The sequence below is a fragment of the Hemiscyllium ocellatum genome, chromosome 39 (genome assembly GCF_020745735.1).
Source record: "Hemiscyllium ocellatum isolate sHemOce1 chromosome 39, sHemOce1.pat.X.cur, whole genome shotgun sequence".
NCBI classification, from domain to species: domain Eukaryota; kingdom Metazoa; phylum Chordata; class Chondrichthyes; order Orectolobiformes; family Hemiscylliidae; genus Hemiscyllium; species Hemiscyllium ocellatum.
The window spans coordinates 33,076,529-33,101,997 of record NC_083439.1 but is presented as its reverse complement, the minus strand read 5'-3'; the positions used below and the strand labels follow the sequence as shown (position 1 = coordinate 33,101,997).

The 25,469-nt window shown below is 41.6% G+C and overlaps 1 protein-coding gene across 2 annotated transcripts in view; it reads right to left on the bottom strand.

Annotated features, from left to right (window-relative positions):
- The window catches only part of adamtsl3 (ADAMTS-like 3), a 661,690-nt gene that overhangs the window by 18,089 nt on the left and 618,132 nt on the right, over positions 1–25,469 (bottom strand). For both annotated transcript variants that reach the window (XM_060852820.1, XM_060852818.1), the window contains exons 23-27: positions 20,867–20,995; positions 14,559–14,741; positions 11,227–11,346; positions 10,215–10,427; positions 2,824–3,007 (exon numbers count right to left, since the gene is read on the bottom strand). In XM_060852820.1, coding sequence (XP_060708803.1) covers positions 2,824–3,007; positions 10,215–10,427; positions 11,227–11,346; positions 14,559–14,741; positions 20,867–20,995 — 829 coding nt within the window. The remainder of the gene's footprint in view (positions 1–2,823; positions 3,008–10,214; positions 10,428–11,226; positions 11,347–14,558; positions 14,742–20,866; positions 20,996–25,469) is intronic.

The window sequence follows — 25,469 nt, the reverse complement described above, 5'->3', positions numbered from 1 at the left end:
AGATGTGACCGAAGCCACGAGAATGGGATGGAGTCTATACAGGAAGTAGGGTGTGAGCATGTACAGTGAAGGTAATTGGGAGTCAATGGGTTGGTAGTGTATATCAATGGCCAGCCTTTCTCTAGAAATGGAAACAGATGTCAAAGTGGGGTGGTCAAAGTTAAAAATCACACACCAGGTTGTAATCCTACCTGACAAATGAGCAGTGCTCTGAAAGCTTGTACTTTTAAATAAACCTGTTGGAGTATAACCTGGTGTTGTGTGATTTTTAACTTTGTCTTCCCTTCCTCGACATCTGGTTCCATTTCTAGAGATAGGCTGGCCACTGATATACACTATAAATCCATTGACTCCCAGTTACTTTGACTATACATCTTCACACCCTGCTTCTTGTATAGACTCCTCCCATTCTCATGGTTTCTGCTACATCTGTTCTGACAATACTATCTTCCGAAGGGAGGGCCCTGAGAAATGTCCACCTCTTTCCTCAACCAAAGAATCATGTTCAACCCATCTCCTGCATTTCTGCCCTCACCCCTTCCCCATCCTCCTACAACAATACCAGCGTCCCTCTGGTCCTCAGTTACCACCTCACCCGCCTCCTCATCCAAAGAATTGTAAGACACCATTTCCATCACTTCCAGCAGCGTGCCACACCCAGACACATATATTCCCCATCCCCCCTTCCTTGTCAACATTCCGCAGGGATTGTTTTCCCTTGGACACCTTGATCCACTCCACTTCCATTCCCAACATGTCCTCTGAAGGCCCCTCCCAATGTAATCGCAGAAGGCGTAACACTTTCCCATTTACTTCCTCCCTCCTCAGTGTTCAAAGCCCCAGATGTACTTCCAAGGTCACTCTAGTCTACTGTTTTGCTGCACACAATGTGATCTCCATTGCAGACTGGGTGACCACTTTGCAAAACACCTATCCTCTCTTTGGAAAAATAACCCTGAGCTTCTCGCTGCCTGCCACTTCTACACAGCACTGTGTTCCCATGGCAACATTTCTGTCTTGGGCCTGATGTAATGTTTCAGTGAGTCTTAGCGCAAGCTCAAAGAACAACATATCATTTTTCACTTGGGGAACCTGCAGCCTCTAGCACTCAGCATCAAGTTCAGTACCTTTTGAGTCGAAGTCCTTCCTTCCCTGCTTTTTCCATTAACCCCACAGCTGGTCCTGTTGTGACACTGGTTGCTTTTAGGAGGGTCACCAATTCCCACATACTCCTACGACCATTATCGCATTATATGGGTTGCATTCAGCACAGCTGACCCATTTTCTCACTCTTAGCTTTTATTATCTCTTATTCAGCTTTTCTTCTGTCCTGACCTGATTCCCTAATCTCCTTGTTTATCTTCTCTTTTCACCTCTCACTCTCTCTGGGCTCCATCTCTACCTATTCACTCACCTCTCCCTTTCTCCATTCTAGAATGGCAGAGCAGACTCAATGGACCAAATGGCCTAATTCTGTTCCTATATTTTAAGGACTTATGGCTCTAAGATGTCAGCATTTCTCCAATTCTGAAAAGTCAATTCTCTAAGTCTATAAAGAACCTAGGGATATATTATATGTTAAAGGTGCTATGTAAATCAGTTTTCACTGTTGCTGATGGTAATGCTGACTTCACATTTTGTTCTTGACTTGCTCCATATTTTTAATTTATTTCCGTCACAATATAATATAAAGACTCTGGAAGATTTAAAAATCAGCGTGGCAGTGGTTCTTGATAAGTGAAAAGGGATTCAAACTAGTCAATAAAACCAAACAGATGGAATATTTGAGAAGTCTAATGGAAAACAGGATGATAATTTGTTGAGCAATAACTGACAGCAAAAAGGAATTTACAACGCTGGCAAGATTCCACAGCTGGAAACAACAGGTTTCAGGCAGATGGCGAAGCTGATCTATGGAAGAACAGGTCTCGAGTATTACTGATAAAAGACATGGTGTGCCAATGCCTTTTATTGTGCTCAGGACAATACACAAGAACACCAATTTCAGGGGAAAACTAACATCTTCACCAACATACTGTCCAAGAGGAAAATGCTGTTTGGGTAACAAATAAACTCTGATTGGTGCATGCATTGTCCTGAAGAATGTACCAGTTAATGATGACTGGCAGTTAACTACTATGCTCTGTTTAAATTGCAAACCATGCCGGTTGATGCTAAATGGTCAAGACAACACCGTGAGAAATGCTCATCAGCCAAACATCAGGAACAAGAATAACAGAAAAGGGCAGCTTTTCAGGAGGAAAGATCCTTGCAAATAAACCTACTTGACTTCTTTGAGGATGTCTCTCATAATGTAGACAGTAGAGTTTCTTATGAACTTCAAATGATTAGAACAGCAAGACTTGAGAACAGAAATTGACCTTGAACCCTTGCAACTCACTCCACTTACCTTCCTGGATTCCCTTAAGCTAACAGAGTCTTGAAAATTTCAATATGTTTTGCAACCACCCCTGTGCCTGCAAACAAAATGCACTGTATCCACAATTGACTAAAAATCAGACACTGGGATCCTTTATAAAGACCCACTCAAATCTTTTCTTCTATTGGAGTTCTCCTCCCTTCACATGAGTTCATTCTACTGGGTGGAGAAGATCAAAATCCACCGCCTGTGCATTTTGACAAATTTAACTTGCATGTGCCATTGTGCGCATATCTCACACTAACACCTTGATGTTACATATTAGCACTTGGTGTAGCTCATCTGATTCCCTACCACTTGCTGAGCATGGACTCAGCCAAATTAATTGCAGGAAACTTATGCAGAAGTCCTTTCACCAAAGGAACAAAAAGTGACACTCTTACCTGGCTGGACAATCCTGAGTGTTGCATGGTTCAGTCAGCAAGGGAGGTTTGGGAAGTTCATAACATGCTGACTCATTCACCTCAATTCCATTTGTATTCAGGCAGAGCAGTTTCTGTTGTTGGACTCCTGCGTTGCCACAGGTTGCAGTGCAGGCACCCCAGTTGCCGAGCACCCACATGAAATCTGATTCAGAAAAGAAGTCAACAATAACTTGAGAGAATTAGAATGCTGCCACAGAAATAATAATAATAATTCCTTTGGACAGTTTCTTCTGTCTTTTGGAGCATAAAACGCTAGTTCAAAGTTAAAAATGCAAGATTATAAACACAAGATAAAAAAACAGATATTGTTGACAATGTAGAAACATAAACGTAAGTTTTATGATGTGAAACAGAGAAATGGTTCAATTCAAGGTAAACTTTATTTTGGTAAAATGTGAAAAAAATCATAAGCAAAACCTATATTCAGTGAATTTTCATAGTTTATGACTCAGAATAAGTTCAGTTGTGTTTGCATTAATCACAATAGTATCTTAAGCTGTGGGTTGTGCATGGGGAAATAGGGATGTAACCTGTAAGGTGGTTGGGTGAAAATGCCCTTCCTTGGTTTAGTTTATTAAGTAGAACCAGGTTGTTCAGCTGTCTATAAACTTGGCCCGAGTATTGATCTAAACATATATCTTCCTCAGATGGCAGGTGTTGGAATTACTGATGCGAAATGATTCTGACATTTGCTGTCCTGCAGTGTAATTAGGCTGGGAATAACAGTGAAATCGCTAAAACATTTTGTAATTTGAAACCATTCACATTGATTATGGATTCCCCTGAGACTGGGGAGAAACATATAACTTTAGAGTAGAGTTTAAGGAGTTTAGACTATTTGTGACACACTTGACATCTAGCTTGGTAACCCTCAAATATCAAAAACATCCCTAATCTGATAACCTAAAAAGTGATATAAAATGAGATGGTAAGAAACTCTGAGTGATGAGAGGAGATTTTACTGTGAGTGCAGTTAAGAGACAATAACATGGCCCTATAATATCATGGGTGATTTTCATACTTTCACCCAAAAGACTCCACAGGGTAGAGTTTTCCACCTTTACTATGTGGTCATGATGACTCTTCCAGGCACATCATAGTATGAAAGGGAAGGATCATACGTCCCTAATTGAATCAATTAAGTTCAACAAAGGGAAATTAAGTTGAGCTTTATTACTGGAGTGAAACCCTCACAGCCAATTCTTCCCTCTGTGTCACAATGCACATCATTGAGGCAGTGAAGACAAAATGTTGGCCCTTGTATCACTTTGCAAATGCAAAAAGCAAGTAGTATAGGAGTCTTAAAGGTGGCATGATAAGGTCATTTCCCTCAATGTTTGCTGTGTACAAATCTCTTGGAGCAGATATAAATTAAAGCCTCTATCTCTATTAATTGTTGATGTCTCAAGTTGCAAATAAAACTTAAAAGCTAATGTAAGTTAGTGAGTTTAATGTAACATTGATGCAAATTCACCAAGACCATCCTTTCTCAAACACAAACAAATTAAATCAACAAATAAGGTGAATCAGATGGAGCAGGTCAGAGTTGCTTGGATTTTTTGGAGAATACTACCAATACTTGAGGTAACCATCAGATCGTAAGTTGTAACTCGGTCACATTTTATGAAAGACTCATGGAATCATACAGTATTGAATCGGACCTTTCGGTCCAACTAGTCCACACTGACCAGGTTTCCCAAATTAAACTAGTCCCACTTGCCTGCAATTGGCCTATATCTCTCCAAATGAGTCCTATTCATGTACCTGTCCAAATATCTTTTGTAGCTGTACCTGCATCCACCAATTCCTCTGGCAGTTCATTCCACACGCAAACTGCTCTCTGTGTAAAGAAATTGCACCTCATGTCCTTTTAAATCTTTCTCCTCTCACCTTAAACCTGCCCCCTAGTTTTGTACTCGCCCACCTTAGGGTTAGTCCCCTTATCTATGACCCTCATGATTTGAGAAACCTTGGTAAGGTGACTGCTTGATCTGCGCTCCAGTGAAAAAACATGTGAGCCTGTCCAGCTTAACTCAAACCGCCCATTCCCAGCAACATCCTGGTAAATCTTTTCTGAACCCTCTCCAATTTACTAATATCTTTCATATAGCAGTACTCCAGGAGGGGCCTCACCAACATCCTGTACAACCTCAACATGGCCTACCAACTTCCATACGCAAGGGTCTCCAGTGTGGCAATTAGGTGTGATGTTGATTTATTTTTGTTCAAAGTCCCTGTGGCACAAAATTTTCAGAAAAATATGGCAATTTTTAGCCACTTACAGCTGTGAAAATTGTATGTGGTTACTAGAATAACTGAATGTCACTAAAGTATTTGACAGGCCATTAAAAAAAAAGCAAAAGCAGAAAAAGAGCTGCAAAGGTTCAGTCACAAAAATAATTACTTCAGCATGAGTAAGTATCACCTTCTCCTGACCCATAGTTTCCTGCTTTGGACCTTTTTATTTGGATCTGTCTTACTTAACAGAGTTAAGCATTCAATTTAGCTTGCTGATCAACTTTGGCTCAATACTTATCACCCCACAATAATACATTCCAAAGAACTGCAGATAGTAGAGATCTGAAACAAACAGAAACAGAAATTGCTGGAGAAACTCAGTAGGTCTGGCAGCATCTGTGGAGAGAAACAGTTCATGTTTCGAGTCTAGTCACCCTTCTTCAAAACGTTAACTCCCACAACTACCGTCGTAACAGCATTGGCAATATTCCAAAAGTAAATAAATTTGTTTGAAATGAAAGGATATTTCCTGAAAATATACAAAGCTCTATATCATTGGAAGTATCTTCCTTTTGGGGCGATAGCCTGATTTACATAGAATTTACCTTGCTTTCGGGATTATGATATGACTTAGATAGAATTTCATGGTATTTAATTCATAGAAACAGATTGTTTGGCTAAGCAAAACAATATCAGTTCATGCTTTATCGATCTTATTTCATCTTACTCAATCAGGATATTCTTCTCATCCTTTCTCTCCCTTGTGTGTTGACCTAGCCTGCTATTAAATGTATCTGTACTATTTACCACAATGGCTGTTTGTGGTAGCGAGCTTCACATCCCAAAATTCTTTGGGTTTTATTAGCCAGTAATTTTTCTAAGATTACTATGTGATATCAATACCTGGTGTTCCTCACAAGTGGGAACATCTTCCCTGCACTTACCTGCTCAAACCCTTTCATCACCTTAGAGACCTTGATCATCCTTCAGCCTTCATTGCTTAAAGGCAGTTTTCTTGATAGCTATAACCCCTCATTGTCTTCTATCATTCTAGTGCATCTTCAAGGTCTCGGTTTTATAATATGAACAACAGGGCTCAGCACAATGCTTCAGATATAACCTGAGCAAGATGTCTCAGATGTTTTACAAAAGTTTTCCACTTTTCAAATTCCTCCAGAAATGACCCTGATTGTTGTTTCGAATCATAGTGCCATAAAGGTGTACGACATGGACGTAGACACTTCGGTCCAACTCGTCCATGCCGACAAGATATCCTAAAATAATCTAATCCTATTTGCCAACATTTAGTCTATATCCCTTTAAACCCTTCCTATTCATGTTGCCATGCAAATGTGTTTTAAATGTTCTAATTGTATCAGCCTTTAGCATCGTCACTGGCAGCTCATTCCATACGTACACCTTCCGTGTAAAAACGCTATTCCTTAGGTCCCTTCTAAATCTCTCCTCAAATTCTGCACTCCTCTGCCTCAGGAAAAAAAGCCTTGACAATTCATTCTATCCATGCTCATGATTTTATAAACCTCTATAAGGTCATCCTTCAGCCTCTGACACTCCAGGGAAAATAGCCTCTGTCTCTCCTTATTGCCCAAACCCTCCATCCCCGGCAACATTCTTGTAAATCTTTTGTGCATCCCTTGAAGTTTAACAACATCCTTCATACAGCAGGGAGATCAGAATTGAACACAGTATTCCAAAAGTGGCCTAACCAATATCCCAACTCCTTTATGCAATGCACTGACTTCTTCACTATCCTGTCTACCTGTGACTCCATTTCAAGAAACTATGAACTTGCATCCAAGATCTCTTTGTTTGGTAATACTCCCCAGGACCTTCCCATTAAGCATATAAGTCCTGTGCTGATTTGGTCATGGATTCCTGTATAATTCAGTTCATATTTTTCAAGGAAGATGTGTCCTCCTTATTCTTTACATCACAATGCAAACCTCAGTTTATACTGAAATTAATATGCCAATTACATACTCAGAGCACAGGTCGATCAATGCCTTCTTGTATTTTAATCACAACCTTTTACTGAATAAACTGCACTACAATTTGTTGTCCTTTCCACAGTTTGAAATTGTACTTCCAATCTCACAACCCACAATGTTTATGTAAATTGCAAACCACAGTGGTTCTAGCAGAAATTCTTGTGGAGCACCACTTTCCACGTGCAGTAGCATGGGGAGTTGCCTTTATCTCACCATTTTCCCTTTTGTAGCCAGTTTAGCTTCCATTCTGTGACAAAAACAGAAGGTGCTGGAAAACCTCAGCAGGACATAGAGTCATAGAGATGTACAGCATCTGGCAGCATCCACAGAGGGAAAGCAGAGTTAATACTTCGGGTCCAGGAAGTCTTCTTCTGAATTTCCATTCTGTTAATTGTTTGCCTCCTCCACAAAATCTGACATCAATCATGAGTTTACTACATGGGACTTTGTCATGGGCTTTTTGAAAGTTCAAATGTAGCATTGCCATTTCATTACTATTGCTTAAGTTCTCTGTTAATACCTTCAGAAAAGTCAATGAGCTTAGTGAACATGATAGCACATTTCTAATGGTTAACCATTTCTGATTATACTTTCAGTTTAAGTGTCTCCGCTTCCTCTTCCTTAGCTGCCTTTAATCTGTATGGATGCTGTTTATGAAAGCTGTAGTTTTATTCCCCTAGAAGTTTGATAAATTTATCAATTACCTCCTCTCTTTCCACCTTAGATATTTTTCTTTTTTAAATGTCTTCAGCTGACATGGTACTTATTATATTAGACACACAGTAAACACTGCGGCAATCTAATGATTTAATAGTTTTGGCATGCCATTGCTATTACCAATGATTATATTATGTGTACCCTTTAGTGATCCATTTCTCATCCTGACTTTTCTTTTATTTATGTGCATGTGGAATACTTTGCTCTTTCCTTTCATGTTTGATGTTGATCTATGAACATGATATTTAATAAAGTTACTGCAGTGTCTGAAATGAGGACCAGGTGGGTCTTATTGACTTTGAGATCCTTCATTGGTGTTGTAAACCTGAGCCAATCAGGGAGCCCTGGCTGACACATATAAACAGAAGATTCAGAGAGTCTCCTCAGTCTAGGGACTAGCTCTGGCCCATGTACTGTGCACATGTACATAAAGGGTGACTTGGTGATGGGATACCGGCCTCTGTGCAGTTATTCCAGTTATGAAAAATGTAATATAAATACTGCAGAAAGTAGCATGCCCATGTCAGCCTTATTTCAAGCCAAACTTACCACAAAGCATTTACACCTATTACATTATGGAATCAGTTCAGTAGGTGCACAGTAAGATGGGTGGAGATTGACAAATATCAGGCATGATATTTGTCAACAAGATTGACATGTATCAGGCATGACCTGATTCCAGGATTCTCACATTCATTCTTGTTGTGTGGGTCTTTATATGAGCAGGATAGGAGTTTGGATAGCGAACCAGAGTACAGTAAACATGTCCTTTCCTATTCCATTGTGGGGTTGGGCAAACACCCTTGATATTTCCACACAATTGGGTCCATCTTGGGTTAAGCTGTGACTTACAGCATCTCAGAAGAGCCATTTGGGAAGCCCAGTCTGGATTCAGGAATTTATTAAAAAAGATGTTGACAAGGTGTTGATAATTTTGCCTGTTCAAATGTAATAGTGTATGTTAAGTTAAATAGAGTGATTAATCATTGGGTTTTGATCTGGCTTTGTAAGTAACTATTAAATGAACAGCATTGAAGTGTCTAGTACTAACGGGCATGCAGTTAAGGTAAGGGGGGAGCATTCAAAGGAAATGGGAGAGGCAAGCTTTTTACACAGAGTGATAGGTGCCTGGAATACACAACTCAGGATAGTGGGGAAGGCAGCTTTAATAGGGGCGTTTAGATAAGCATGTAAATAAGCAAGGAATGGAGGGATATAGACCATGGGCAGGCAGAAGGGATCAGTTTAATTTGGTATCATGTTTGGCAGAATATCATGGGCCAAAGTTTACTGGGCCAAAGTTTATCGTGTACTGTCCTAAGTCTATATTTTATTATGGAACAGTTCTGACAAATTAGAGTAGTTCATTTTATGGATTTTCCTTTACATTTAACCGGACTGACATTCACATTTTTATGTCTTAGCTTACCTCTGATTTTATATTTTCCTTAATCAGCAGTTTAACCTTTGGATCATTACAAAAGATGGCTATCTGTTCCCTTATTTCAACTGCCTTAATGTAGTTAGCTCTAGGGGTTGTTTGGCAGAGATGTGCAACAAAATCTTACTGTCAATGTTTGGCTGAGCTTTAAACTCTGTTATTGGATTCAGCTCAGCAGGAATTGCTAAACGAACTGTCAAGAAAACTGTGAACAATTTTACACAGGTTTCTTGAAGTTTAGAAAATTATGTTTTTGAAGAGGTTTTTTGGTGGCTGTTTATGCATCACGAAGACCTGCCAATCAGCCTATAGTAGATACCAATTGAATAATGACTGTACTGGGGATATGGATAGGCCATGAGGATACAAGGAGGAGATGGAGGGGGGTGAGGGTGGGATGATGGGTGAGGACCAGGATACAAGGCATACATGTGCAGAACTGTGCTGATTTCCCAGTAAATTGTGGCAGGCCTTCTTACCTGCCTGCCTCAGCATTAGCTTGAATCCATTCGTACCATGGGATCCACACCATGTAAATAGTGTGTGCAGGAGTACCTGACAGGAGGCAGGATTGTGACATTAAGAACAGTCTGACTGATAATCCATGCACCATGGATGAAAATTTGGGCTAACATCTGTGGAACGCGCAGTGAATGGGAAATGTACAAAAAAAAATGTAAACGCAAAAGACTGACTTACAAAAAGTAGACGAAAATTATAGATTGTCACTGGTGAACATAAGAAAAATAATATTGCAGCATAACTACATTGTATTACATGTAGTATCATTAATGAACACTAGAATAATCGATATATCAGGTTTGAATGCCTTCTTACATAGACTTCACCTTCATAATTCATAAAGTTTCACTTTGCTAACACAAATACTATATTAGTTGATGAATGATAAATGGTACAAAAAAGTAAATGAATTCTTGGCTTACCTATGAAGCTCACATTCACTGAGGCAGAAAGCAACTGTGTATCATTGGATGCCAGACATTTGTACTGCCCTGCCAACCTCTTAAAGGCTGTGTTCACTTCAAGGACACGCCCCCGAGCCAACACTTTATATTCAAGTCCCAGGACTGTATGAATGGATTGATTCCCAAAATACCAGCTGATGGTCATTTTGTGTTTAGCAGACACTGGACAACCTAGGAAACATATATGGAGGACTAACTTGAGACAAAAAACATACTTAGTACATCCAAAAATAGTGTGATGGTAATTCTCATGAAGGAAACTATAGCATTGTACCAAAAAAGAAAAAATAATCTTCTAACTATGAAATATAAATCTCTAATAATATTTAAATACTTAGCAATACAAGTAACATGAAAGTTAAGGTAATGAGATTGTGAATTACAAGTAATAAAGGAAAAGGTATTGTTAAAAATGGACACTACCCGGAGAAACCCTTGCAGAGATATCCCGGGGCTGAAATGATTGGTCTCCAATAACCTTAAGCATCTACTGCTCATTGAGGAATGACTCTAATCAATTTTTGTGATCAATTTGTAATGCCATACTCTGTCAAATGCTACCTTGGCGTTACTTCACACTTAGGGTTTAGCTAATTATCATTCAGCCTCAACATGCAGTGGTGCTTAGCTATTTAAAACTAATCTATATCAGAATTGGTCTTAGTGTTACAAATGGTGAAATTTTTCCAGATATTTTCAGCCATTTATTTCTAGAGAGCTATAAAGCTATAGAAGTGGGCACTTTAAAAACAGTATAATTAGTAGGCAGAAAGGCCAAATTAATTATTTCCACGTACTATTATGACAAATATAATATTTCTATGTCATTGAAAGAGGTTTAATTGTAGCCAAATATTAGTGATTTATATGCTAGAGAGAGAGAGAGAGAGAGAGAGAGCGTGAGTGCGAGAGATAGAGAGAGCGAGCGAGCGAGCGAAACTCACCTACACGGAATACATCACATACTCACCTACACGGAATACATCTCCTTGTTTAACTGTAATTGGAGAGCCAGCTTGTGATGCCATTAAGACACGCTTCCTTTCTTTAAGTTGATGGTTTGCTACAATCGGAAGAGCAGTTCTTGGCTCTAAAGGAAAACGTTGAGAAAGAACCTGTTCAGAGCTTTTTATTTTTTGCTAAATTTAATTTGCAACTCTCACTCATACCTCATGACAATTTCCACTTTTCGCATAGGTTTGTAAGAGCAATAATCTTTTGCATTGTTTATTCTTGACAACAGTTCCCTGATTGGCTCCTTGGAGGATCATATTAGCAAAAACAAAATCAAACTGTCCCAGATACTTTTCTTGGTAACTTGGATGGAAGAACGGACTTTTGCGAACTAAGTAATTTAGTAAGCCAGCTAAGAGTGGACATTGAATGAGTGGACATAGAACAAGGTGACATTAGCAAACTGAAACATGCAGTTAAGTACTCAATGTCAGCATCCAGGTTCCTTCCATTTTAGTTTTGCCATTCTGGTCTTTGTTAATTGCATGGGATATAAATGTGCAACACTCTCTGACAAGATATTCAATACAAAAAGTTAGTTCAGAATCATTTGGTCTAACAGAACAGCATGTAGTTGAACTGTAAAAACACTGAGGCCAAACAAAAGCAAAACAAAAATTGCAGATGCTGCAAATTTAAAGTAAAAATGGAAAACATTGGAGAAACTCAGCAGGTAGAGCAGCATCTCTGGAGTTAGAAACAGAATTGATGCTCTCAGTCCAACCTGCCTCTTTTCCTTAGATAATGAGGTCAATTTTCCTCATTGCAGAAAATGGACTGTACTTGTCCAATTTCTAGACAAGTAATGTTTAATGGATGAAGTCATTTTCTTGGCTTGGACATGCTCCCTTGCACAAGGCCTACAGCTGCAATCCTTTCTTACATTAGGGTTTTACGTAGCAGCTATAAGGAAAAGATGTACTTGTCTTTCACACTCTCCTGCAAGAAGGCCGTGCCCATGTAAGTTGCTACCACTACCATAGACCTCACAGATCCATCAATCTGGGAGCAGAGTAGTTGTAGGTCAGAAGCTACCTTGATTATGATGCCCTTGTGTCTGAATATGCAACTGGCAGAACCAGAGAGATCTGGAAAAGCTCATCACTAATTGCCTGGGAGAAGATGGTGATGAACTAACTTCTTGAATTGGGGGAGAAAGTGAAGACTGCAGATGCTGGAGATCAGAGCTGAAAATGTGTTGCTGGAAAAGCGCAGCAGGTCAGGCAGCATCCAAGGAGCAGGAGAATCGACGTTTCGGGCATGAGTCCATTCCTGAAGAAGGGCTCATGCCCGAAACGTCAATTCTCCTGCTCCTTGGATGCTGCCTGATCTGCTGTGCTTTTCCAGCAACACATTTTCAGCTACCTTCTTGAATTGCTCTAGTCATTAGGGAGTAGGAATGTCTTCTCATTTTAATGAGAATCCAGATCTACACAACAGGGGATAGAATCAATATCACATGAATCGTATCTGATAATAATTATGCAGTTACAAATGTTACATTGTGAATTTAGTGATTTTTTTCAGGATCAGGTAATCTAATTTTTTAAAAATTTAAGCTGTCTCCTGGATTTCTCGTTTGTTCTGCACACAGAGTCTGTGGATAAATCAGCATGTTACTGCTTCGAGTGCCAGCTCTGCCACAAGTTTCTGCAAACTACATTTCATAACCGGTTACAGTTATCTAAGATGACCCTTTGTTAAACTATATTCTTTTACTTCAAGGTAAAATAGAGTCTGTGATCTTCCATTTGCTCTACCTGACAATACGCCAATAGTTTTATTATTTAGTTTTTAAAAGGGATGTGGTGTTGCTGACTGAGCCAGCATTTACTGCTTATTCCCAATTGCATGGGAGGTGGGGGTGGTGGTCAACTGCCTTCTTGAACTGCAGCAATCCTTGGGGTATAGGGACACCCACAGTGCTACTCGGAAGGGAGTCTTTACAGAAAACTGGACTGGCTGAGCCAGATAAATATAACTGTCACATAAGCAGCTGAAGCTGGGAAGTCTGTGGTGAACTCACATCCTAATTCCCTAAAGTCTACCCACCACCAACAATGCTCAAGTCAGATTTGAAATACAACATCCTCCATTTGCCTGGATGAGTGTAGCTCCAGCAATGCTCAAAAAGCTCGATACCATCCAGGTCAAAGCAACCCACTGGATTGGCAACCAAACCACCATCTCCAACATCACTCATTCTACCACTGACTTGCAGTAGCTGTTGTGCTTACCATCCACAAGATGCATTACAACACACCAATCACACATTCTAATCCCACCTTTATTATCGAGAAGGACAAGAGCAGCAAATCAATGGGAACACCACAAGCTCACCACCAAGTCTCACACCGTCCTAGGAAACCAGATCATCGACCCTTCACAGTTGCTGGACCAAAATCTTCTCTTACTAGCAACACTGAGAGAATATGGACACCATTTAGACTGCAGCTGTTAAAGAAAACAGCTTAGCAGTAGCTTCACAAGGGCAATTATAGATGGGAAATAAATATTGGCCTAGCCAGTGCCATCTACATCTCATGAAAAAAAAACAAAATAATGGAAACAAAAGTGGGTTATTGCTGGGCAGAATGAAAGGGATATGAAATGCTAGATTTTACCTTCAATTAAAAGAACAAATAAAAATCTACAATTCTGTGGAGATGTGGTGTAACATAAATGCAGAAATGAATTTTCAGTTGTTTTGGGAAGGTAAGGGGGATATTTTTTCTGGAGTTTGTTTTCAATCTTACATGGGATATGTGTATCACTGACTAGGCAAACAGCCATCCCTAATTATTCTTGGCTTGCTCGACTTCCAGAAGACATTTTTGCTCTGGATCAGGAGTGACATGTAGCACATTAGTGAACAGAGCATAGGATTTGAAGCACAAAGCGATACCTTGGATTTGCTGGCTCAGTGACATTGCTATAATACTACTAGCTCCCCCTCTAAATATGTTTTGTGTTTTCATTACTAAACACTGTTTAGTCAATGTGGATTTCAATGCCTTTTTCAGTAACAGTCCTAAAACATGAAATCTTAGTGTATGATCCTTCGCGTCTGTGATGTTTGGGGTATGCAGACCTCTTTGTAAAGGTTATTGGTCTCTGAGGGCATCACTACCCTCTGGCTATTGTGAAGCATGTATGACTAGCATGGGGATAACTTCCCTTTCCCTTTGATCCAGTGATAATGGACACTCACTGATAATTGTTACGTAATAAATACTGCTCCTTGTAAACCATGCCACCCTGTGATAAATGACAGCATACAAGACCTACCAGCTAGTTTCAGAAACGTGGATGCAGTGGCTTGTCCAATTTCATTTGTGGCAATACAATCATAAGTTCCACGATTTGCAAGTGTCACATTCTTCAGCACCAGAGAGCCGTTCTGAAGGAGAACAGAATTGCCACCCAACAAGCCATCCCTCATTCGCCATATAACCTTTGGTTCAGGCATACCTGTTGGAAAAGGAACACATCATTGATCTGCTAAATAATCTCAATGCTGCCATGTAATATTTATTGGCCTGAAACATTGGGTGGAACTTAATGTCAGCCCTTAACCTCTGGAGGTGGGTTTGCAGGAAGTGGATGCATTGCTTTGGGGGAGAGGGTAAGGTGGGGATCCCACCATCTTCACCCCTCCGCCTGATTAAGTCTAGGGTCAGAATGCAGTTCAGCCATCAATCATGGTCCTTCAGAGGGCAATTAGGGGCCACATGGCACTTCCACTGGCATTTTAACATGCAGGCAGACGGAGGGAATTTGCCAAGCAGGAAGGGTGGGGTGAGGGGTCACAGTTGGAGGGAGGGGATGTTTGCCAGGCTGTTGAAAGTGCTCCATGGAGGGACTCACCAGCTGGAAATGGAAAGGGGTAATACTAGAAAAGACACATCTCTGCTCTTACCTTTGAACACCTTTGTGGGCGGCACGGTGGCACAGTGGTTAGCACTGCTGCCTCACAGCGCCAGAGACCCAGGTTCAATTCCCGACTCAGGTGACTGACTGTGTGGAGTTTGCACGTTCTCCCCGTGTCTGCGTGGGTTTCCTCCGGGTGCTCCGGTTTCCTCCCACAGTCCAAAGATGTGTGGGTCAGGTGAATTGGCCATGCTAAATTGCCCGTAGTGTTAGGTAAGGGATAAATGTAGGGGTAAGGGTGGGTTGCGCTTTGGCGGGTCGGTGTGGACTTGTTGGGCCGAAGGGCCTGTTTCCACACTGTAAGTCTAATCTAATCTAATCTAAAAAAAACCCTTCACTCATGTTACCCCTTCCATCTGACCCACATTCAATTTAACCTGAGATCCCTTGTTAACCCTGGGCTTCTGGAGGTGCATTACCAACAACAGCCACCATACCCAGTGGCACTATTTGTAATAACCAGCTTCCAACTTCTGTCTGCTCTGTAGTGTTTTTTGGGTGGATGGGAACGGTATTGTGGGGTGGGGTTTCTGTCCCGACACTGCTCAGTCAACTGCCTGATGGTGGGTTTTTGCCTGAGACAACACTGGATTCCATCTGCTGGCTCAGACTCTGTCGCAAAACCTAAACTCTGCTCATTAGCTTGGTTGTCTGTTTTACTTTACATAAGATTCATATTTACAAACATATGCATCAAATTTGGCACTATCATTCACATATCACATTAACAGGATGGATTATGGCATAAATTCAATTCTCGTTCTCCAATGGGCTTGGAATATTATTCAAAGCATTAAATCATAACCATATTATTTCTAGCGGTGATATTAGCAGTCTATGTCTTCATGATAATTATAGGCAAACAATGTTAATCAAACATTGTAAGCATCAAAAGCCTTGTAATTATATAGTTTTTTCACAACTTTGGGATGTCACAAAGGGAGTACATTTGAAATGAAGTCAATATTATAATCTGGGTTAATCATGAATTTTACAGATATGATAGAGTATATCACAAACATAAGGGATTTTAGAAAAAGAAATTAATAGACATCTGTCAATCTGGGAGAAGATGGTGCATGGGGTGTATGTCACTTTGAGATTTAATATCATTGTTGGGACAGTAGAGGTTATAGAGTCATAGAGATTTACAGCATGGAAACAGCCCCTTCAGTCCAACCTGTCCATGCCGATCAGATATCTCCACCCAATCTAGTCCCACCAGCCAGCACCCAGCCCATATCCCTCCAAACCCTTCTTATTCATATACCCATCCAAATGCCTTTTAAATGTTGCAATTGTACCAGCCTCCACCACATCCTCTGGCAGCTCATTCAATACACGTACCACCCTCTGCGTGAAAACGTTGCCCCTTAAGTCTCTTTTATATCTTTCCTCTCTCACCTTAAACCTATGCCCTCTAGTTCTGGACTCCCCAACCCCAGGGAAAAGACTTTGTCTATTTATCCTATCCATGCCCCTCATAATTTTGTAAACCTCTATAAGGTCACCCCTTAGCCTCCGACACTCTAGGGAAAACAGCCCCATCCTGTTCTGCCTCTCCCTGTAGCTCAGATCCTCCAACCCTGGTGACATCCTTGTAAATCTTATCTGAACCCTTTCAAGTTTCACAATATCTTTCCGGTAGGAAGGAGACCAGAATTGCACGCAATATTCCAACAGCGGCCTAACCTATGTCCTGTACAGCCGCAACATGACCTCCCAACTCCTGTACTCAATACTCTGACCAATAAAGGTAAGCATACCAAAAGCCTTCTTCACTATCCTATCTACCTGTGACTCCACTTTCAGGGAGCTATGAAACTGCACTCTAGGGCCTCTTTGCTCAGCAACACTCCCTAGGACCTTACCATTAAATGTATAAGTCCTGCTAAGATTTCCTTTCCCAAAATGCAGCACCTCGCATTTATCTGAATTAAACTTCATCTGTCCCTCCTCAGCCCATTGGCCCATCTGATCAAAATCCTATTGTAATGTGAGGTAATCTTTGCTGTCCACTACACCTCCAATTTTGACGTCATCTGCAAACTTACTAACTGTACCTTTTATGTTTTCTTCCAAATCATTTATGTAAATGACAAAAACTAGAGGGCCCAGCACTGTTCCTTGTGGCACTCCACTGGTCACAGGCCTCCAGTCTGAAAAACAACCCTCCACTACTACCCGCTGTCTTCTACCTTTGAGCCAGTTCTGTATCCAAATGGCTAGTTCGCCCTGTATTCCATGAGATCTAACCTTGCTAATCAGTCTCCCATGGGGAACCTTGTCGAACGCCTTGCGTCAGTTTTCACAGTGGAAGACATGAGTAATTTCCCAAAAATTAAAGGGAGTCACGGGGCTGAGTTCAGTATGGTTGCCATTATGAAAGAGATAGTGCTAGAAAAGTTATTAAGTCTTAAAATTGATAAATCTCCTGGCCCCGATGGGATACACCCTAGAGTTCTGAGAGAGGTGGCTGAGGAAATAGCAGACGCATTGGTTGAGATCTTTCAAGAGTCACTGGAGTCAGGAAAGGTCCCGGATGATTGGAAGATGGCTGTTGTAACCCCCTTGTTCAAGAAAGGATCAAGAGAAAAGATGGAAAATTATAGGCCAATCAGCTTAACCTCGGTTGTTGGTAAAATTCTAGAATCCATCATTAAGGATGAGGTTTCTAAATTCTTGGAAGAGCAGAGTCTGATTAGAACAAGTCAACATGGATTTAGTAAGGGGAGGTCATGCCTGAAAAACCTGTTGGAAATTTTTGAAGAGGTAACAAATAGGTTAGACCAGGGAAACCCAGTGGATGTTGTCTATCTAGACTTTCAAAAGGCTGCTTGAGCAAGGTGAGGGCCCATGGTGTTCGAGGTGAGCTGCTGGGATGGATTGAGGATTGGCTGTCTAACAGAAGGCAGAGAGTTGGGATAAAAGGTTCTTTTTCAGAATGGCAGCCGGTGACAAGCGGTGTTCCGCAGGGTTCAGTGTTGGGGCCACAGCTATTCGCATTATGTATTAATGATTTGGATGAGGGGACTGGGGGCATTCTAGTGAAGTTTGCCGATGATACAAAGTTAGGTGGACAGGCAGGTAGTACTGAGGAAGTGGGGAGGCTACAGAAGGATCTAGACAGGTTGGGAGAGTGGTCCAGGAAATGGCTGATGGAATTTAACGTGAGCAAGTGCGAGGTCTTGCACTTTGGCAAAAAGAATAAAAGCATAGACTACTTTCTAAATGGTGAGAAAATTAGTAAAGCCAAAGTACAAAGGGATCTGGGAGTGCTAGTCGAGGTTTCTCTAAAGGTAAACATGCAGGTTGAGTCCGTGATTAAGTAAGCGAATGCAATGTTGTCTCTTATCTCAAGAGTAAAAAATGAGGTCTGCAGATGCTGGAGATCACAGTTGAAAATGTGTTGCTAGTTAAAGCACAGCAGGTCAGGCAGCATCCAAGGGATAGGAAATTCGACGTTTCGGGCATAAGCCCTTCATCAGGAATGAGGAGAGGGTGCCAGGCAGGCTAAGATAAAAGGTAGGGAGGAGGGACTTGGGGGAGGGGCGATGGAGATGTGATAGGTGGAAGGAGGTCAAGGTGAGGGTGATTGGCCGGAGTGGGGTGGGGGCGGAGAGGTTAGGAAGAAGATTGCAGGTTAGGAGGGCGGTGCTGAGTTGAGGGAACCGACTGAGACATGGTGGGGGGGAGGGGAAATGAGGAAACTGGAGAAATCTGAGTTCACTCAGAACTCAGATTTCTCCAGTTTCCTCATTTCCCCTCCCCCCACCATGTCTCAGTCGGTTCCCTCAACTCAGCACCGCCCTCCTAACCTGCAATCTTCTTCCTAACCTCTCCGCCCCCACCCCACTCCGGCCTATCACCCTCACCTTGACCTCCTTCCACCTATCACATCTCCATCGCCCCTCCCCCAAGTCCCTCCTCCCTACCTTTTATCTTAGCCTGCCTGGCACCCTCTCCTCATTCCTGATGAAGGGCTTATGCCCAAAACGTCGAATTTCCTATTCCTTGGATGCTGCCTGACCTGCTGTGCTTTAACCAGCAACACATTTTCAACTCTTATCTCAAGAGGGTTGGAATATAAAAGCAGAGATGTGCTACTGAGACTTTATAAAGCTCTGGTTAGGCCCCATTTGGAGTACTGTGTCCAGTTTTGGTCCCCACACCTCAGGAAGGACATACTGGCACTGGAACGTGTCCAGCGGAGATTCACACGGATGATCCCTGGAATGGTTGGTCTAACATATGAGGAACGTCTGAGGATCCTGGGATTGTATTCGTTGGCGTTTAGAAGATTGAGGGGAGACTTAATAGGGACGTACAAGATAATACATGGCTTGGAAAGAGTGGACGCTAGGAAATTGTTTCCGTTAGGCAAGGAAACTAGGACCCGTGGACACAGCCTTAGAATTAGAGGGGGTCAATTCAGAACAGAAATGCGGAGACATTTCTTCAGCCAGAGAGTGATGGGCCTGTGGAATTCATTGCCATGGAGTGCAGTGGAGGCCGGGACGCTAAATGTCTTCAAGGCCGAGATTGATAGATTCTTGATGTCACGAGGAATTAAGGGCTACGGGGAGAACGCTGGTAAGTGGAGTTGAAATGCCCATCAGCCATGATTGAATGGCGGAGTGGACTCGATGGGCTGAATGGTCTTACTTCCACTCCTATGTCTTATGGTCTTACTGAAGTCCATATAGATCATATCTACTGCTCTGCCCTCATCAATCTTCTTTGTTATTTTTTCAAAAAACTCAATCAAGTTTGTGAGACATGATTTCCCACGCACAAAGCCATGTTGACTATCCTGAATCAGTCCTTGCCTTTCCAAATACATGTACATCCTGCCCCTCAGGATTCCCTCCAACAACTTGCCCATCATAGAGGTTGATTCATGAGTGGCTGTCCCTCCCTTAGCTAACGCTGATGATTAACATTGGCTGAGTTAGACTGTTGTTTTTACCCTTCTCCTTCCCATCAGCTAGCTAGTTATTTTGCCCTTGGCTTTTCCCATGCCCTTTCTGACTACTTGCTTCCAAGCACTCTGGCAGCAGTGAGAATTTACTATTCATCAACTCTCACTCTGGTCAATGTGAGCTCTTGCTTGCTTATAGAGGTGAGTCATCCTGATATGATAGACGTAAGTGACCCGTGGATCTTAGGTGCTCACCATGGAACATTACCCGGCCAATGGAGTTATCACTGACTCAAGAGGGTAAATGTGCTGGGCATCCTGCACACAGGCTAATCTTCATGAGTGGTAGTCGGTCTTGAAGGGAGATCCTCAATATTCATCTCAGGCAGCACAGGTGAAACAAAATGAAACAATTTCTATTGGTTGGTGAATCAATAACTAAAGGGAATAAGTTAAAATCAACCTCAGAATAACTCTTATAAGGCAGAATTAATCTTCCTCAAAGGATTGTCAGGGAGAGAGAGCCCTCTCACTTGGGGAGACCACATTCATAACAGTTGCTGAAAGGAAAGTGATTTAATATTTGAGGATTTGTTTTACATAATACTGGAATGGTGAACGATGAATTAGCTGCTTTAGAGAATTGGCACAAGGTTTAATAGTTTTCCCTCTGAGATGTAAAAGGTTTTCAATAACTGAAACATATAATGCAATGACCGCCAATAAGCTCATCTGTTTCACTCACCTACAACGGGACAAATAATGGTGATCGTTGCCCCAAGTCTGACAAATAAAGCACTCCCGACAACTGCAGTTAGATGCCATGTTGCAAGATTTGTGACATTTTTGCTAGACGATCCAATAACTGGGGCTTCTGGTAACACATCAAAAAAAAATTATCTTGTGAAAACAACAAAGCTGAAACATTATAAGTAAAGACTGTGAATATTCCCTAAATTATACATAGGGCTGAATTTAATGCAATGCTTGGTAACCATGGAAGTCAGGCCCTGTAATTAAATCTTCCTGCAGAAGGAATGATTTGGGATTCAGGCCATTGGTAGAGGGCTATCAATCGAGCTCTTTAATGACATCCATTTAACCTGAGCCACCACCATTCAGTGGTCTCTTAAGGAGCTGCATGGGTCTCTTTAGCACTCTTGGAATATTTCTCTTCTCATTGGGGCTTCCTCATGTCTTAGACACTTTGCGCCAATTGAGGGACCTGGCTTCAGGGAGGGAGGGCGGCTGCTGAAAGACCTCCTCCTTCTCCTTACTTGTTCCTCCATCAAATGACACCTCCTTCCACCTTCACTCTCCTGTGGTCTGGAATTGCTCTACGATTCCCTGAGCTGTGGCACAGGTGGGTAGCGAGGTACCAGCAGACCAGGCGTGTGCAGAGGTACCAGCAGACCAGGCGTGTGCAGAGGTACCAGCAGACACTGCTCTCACTGGTGCGAGTGGCATGAGAATGCACCAGCTTTTGAGTGGCCAGTAACTGTCGGTAGCCAGGATTTATACCAAATCCTCAATCACAGATAGCTGCTAATGAAATGGCAGAAGGACCTCCTCAGTGGAACGGATAGGATGGCCCTGCCGGTCCCCTAACCAGTGCCCAATCCCAGTCGAAATGTGGCAAGTTCAAACTTATCTAGGCTGAGTTAACTAAAAGCAGAAGGACAGGGCAAACCTTTGCAGGACAAAGGACTACTTTAAATTGCCTGGCTCTGCAGTCAAGGGTGGCCATTTGGAGAAAAATGAACCTATTTAGGAACACACAAAGAGGCTGCTACTTCTAAATGCCCATTCCTGCATTACGTTCCGAGACACTGAAGTATCACCAACAAGATGCATTCAACAAGACACCAACAAGTGTCTTCAACATGATAAAACTGCCCAGGCACTTATTAATACAGAGAATTAGTTTAGGACACCAACTAGGAGTCACATCAATGTGATGAATTGCACTGGACAAAGTAAATTGCTTTGGTGGCACGGTGGATCAGTGGTTAGCACTACTGCCTCATAATGCCAGGGACCTGGGTTCAATTCTCCCCGCGGGTGACTGTCTGTGTGGAGTTTGCATTCTCCCGTGTCTGCGTCGGTTTCTGCCGGGTGAACTGGTTTCCTCACTCAGTACTGGGATGTACAGGCCAAGTGGATGAGCCATGGTAAATGCAGGGTTACAGGGATACAGGGGTAGGTCTGGGTGGAATGTTCTTTGGAAGGATGGCATGGACTCAATGCGCTGAATGGCCTGCTTCTAAACTATGAATATTCTATAATTCAATGAAGTAAGTTGAAAGAAAATATTCCCACTTCAAAGAATTGCAAACATGAAAGCATTGAATCAAAGTAATGAGTAAAAGATATAAAAGTGATAGGAGATAAAACACTGATGAGTGGTTAGAGTTGGGTATGCACTGTCGGAGAATGTGGTGGAGGCAGGTGCAATCCAGGTACCAAAAGGGAATTATATGATTTGAAAAGGGGAGAAGGCAGGCGGATGGGATACTCATTTGGCCAGCCAGAGACCACAGACTGATCAACCACTTTCTGCACTCTAACAATTCTGTGAGTTAGTTAGTGAGCCGGTTTGATTCATTTTCTGGCGGAATGTGGATACTTTGCCACATACTGGGACTATCTGTGTTTGGCAAAACATGAAAATTCATCACAGACTGAGTCACCAAGAGTTATTGGTGATATTCTTGTAGTCACAATGGAACTAGGCATTCCAAAATACTGAACTTTTATCTTTATTTTTCCACTTAATATTAGGAAGGACTGTAATGTTAATTTTTAATTTTATTTCTTTAGCTTTCTACTTATACCAAGATCAACAGCAATGCTTTACTTTTATCTTTGTTTCTCTATTATTATTTGTAGCTAAGCTTTGGACTGAAGTATCTTCTTACCTAAGATGGCACCATGTGTGGCAATACTGTACAATTTTCACTGTACTCCTGTACTTGAATACATGGTGACCATAAAACTTAAATCAGATCAAATAAATCAAGAAATCAAAATACCAGCTCCATGCTCTGACCTTGACTGACCAGAAAGAACACTCAGAGGAGCTTGCAAATACTAATACACCAGGCCGGATAGACTTTACAAAAAGTCCTTTCTTCATATTCCAAGCTTTTCTTGTTACTAAATAAGAACTGAAGACTCCGATTTCTCTCCACAGATGCTGCAGACCTGCTGAGCTTTTCCAGCAATTTCTATCCATCATGGTGGAGACTTAAATGCTCCTCACAAAAATTCAGGCAAAAGCAAAACACTGCAAATGCTGGAAATCTGAAACCAAAGCAGAACATTTCCAATCCCCCCGAAATAGTCCAGCTCCAAGCAGAAAGCGGAAAGACCAAATATGCTGGCAAAGTTTATCAGGTCAGGTAGAATTTGTGGAAAGATGGAAAAACTGTGAACTAAACAAAATATTAATTCTGTTTCACTTTACATAGGCGTTGCTTAGTTTCCTGTGTGTTTGCAGCATTTTCTTTTATATCAGCCAACCTTGTAATGTTTTTGACACAGTCCACTTGTGAATTTTGAAATCAAATCGTGTGCAAATTGACATGCTATTGGACTAAGCCAGTCAGAGCGAAGGTGATTTTGCCAAAGGGAGACTGAGACAGAGTGAGTCAGTGGAAGTTTGAGACAAAGGATGAATTTGAGGCAGAGGAAGAAAGAGATGCCTAATTAACGTTTACTTACATAAATAAAGTCTCCTGCGGAAGAGATGAAAGGTGAAATAAGGTGCAATTGAGAAGCACTGAATCCAACAGCAGTATGACGTCACGAGTGCAGGGAAAGCAGCTGATTTGTGTTAAACCCTACTTTGGGAATCAGAGGGAGCAGCAGGTGCTGAGTTCAAAACCAAATGTAAATGAAAGAGTTCGCAAAGAAATGAAATTCATTGATTGGTAAGAAACTGCTGTTAAGGATTGCCTACAAATTGCTATAATTTAGAAGGGCATTCATTTTTAAACAGTAGCTGTACTTGGATTAAACTGAGGAAGCTAGAGCTGACAAAATAAGTAGTAAAAGTAGCATAAGGGATATTAAGCTAAAGCAAGGACTTTGCATTACAGTGGGACTGTTCAGAGTGAAGCAAAATTCGCCCATAATTCATATTCTTTCAAGGTGCAGTGCTGGGAATGCGGTCAGCCAGATGGATACCACAGAACATGAGTTCCCTGGTTGGGGTTGTCCAGTTGCAGCTTCCTGCTGGGTGGACACACTGCAGAGCATCTGTTATGCTGACATTATTGTTGACAGCACGTTCTGTGAGACAGTTACATTGCACAGAAGGACTATACAGGCAGAAAAGGATGGGTGACCACCAGGCAGAGAAGAGGAAGGCAGATAGTGCAGGCTGTGGCTGTGGCACAAAGGCAGGCAGATGAATAGCAGCACTATAGTGATAGGGGATTCAATAGTAGAGAGAATAGTCTGGACCCCTGCAGGGACAAATCGGGAAATATCACTAAAAGGGTTGACAGTGGCTTGTCACTGGTCAACATTTAAAGAATATGTGCATGAATTGCAATAATTGTTCATTCCCGACTGGCCCAAAGGCGCCTCAACCAGGGCTTATAAAAGAAATATTAGACAGTATTAGACCCAAAAAGGAGACATATAAAATCACCAGAAAAAGCTGAGGATAGGAAGCAGATTAAAATTCAGCAAAACAGACAAAAAGCTTGGTCATAAGAGAGAAAATAGAGTATGAGAGTAAAATTGCAGTCAATGTCAGAATAACTGTCAAAGCTTCCATAAACATGTGAAGAGTAAAATGTGGGTGCTTACAGTCAGAAAGCAGGGAAATCACAATGTGGAAGAAAGATGTAACAGAAGTATTGAAGACACACGTTGGTTCTCCTCAAATGTGAGCAAAAATAATCTCCCAGAAATGTTCTAGAACCAAGGGTCCAGTGAGTTGGAGGAATTGAAAGTAATCAGTATCAGTAAGATCTGGGATTAGCCTCAAATTCTTTTCCCCAGTGTGTAACATTTCCAATGCCAATATCCCTTTCTTCATTCAAGTGGAACACTCAAGTTGAAGCCAGTGTTTGTCTGTATCCTTCTGCCTTTTTCATAGCTGTGCATGTCATATATTTGCATTGGTCTTTTGACAACCAAAGGGTCAAAAAATTGTTTCGGGGTGGGAGCCAGGAATGTGAAGTTCAGACGAAGATTTCACTGCACGGTAGAGCAGGCTTAAAGGGCCAAATGGCCTACTCCTGATCCTAATATGAATGTAGGCATATCAGAATTTAGATTATGGACTTTTTTCCATTGTGATTGTGGGAAAAACTCTAGCTGCTAATGAATTTTGT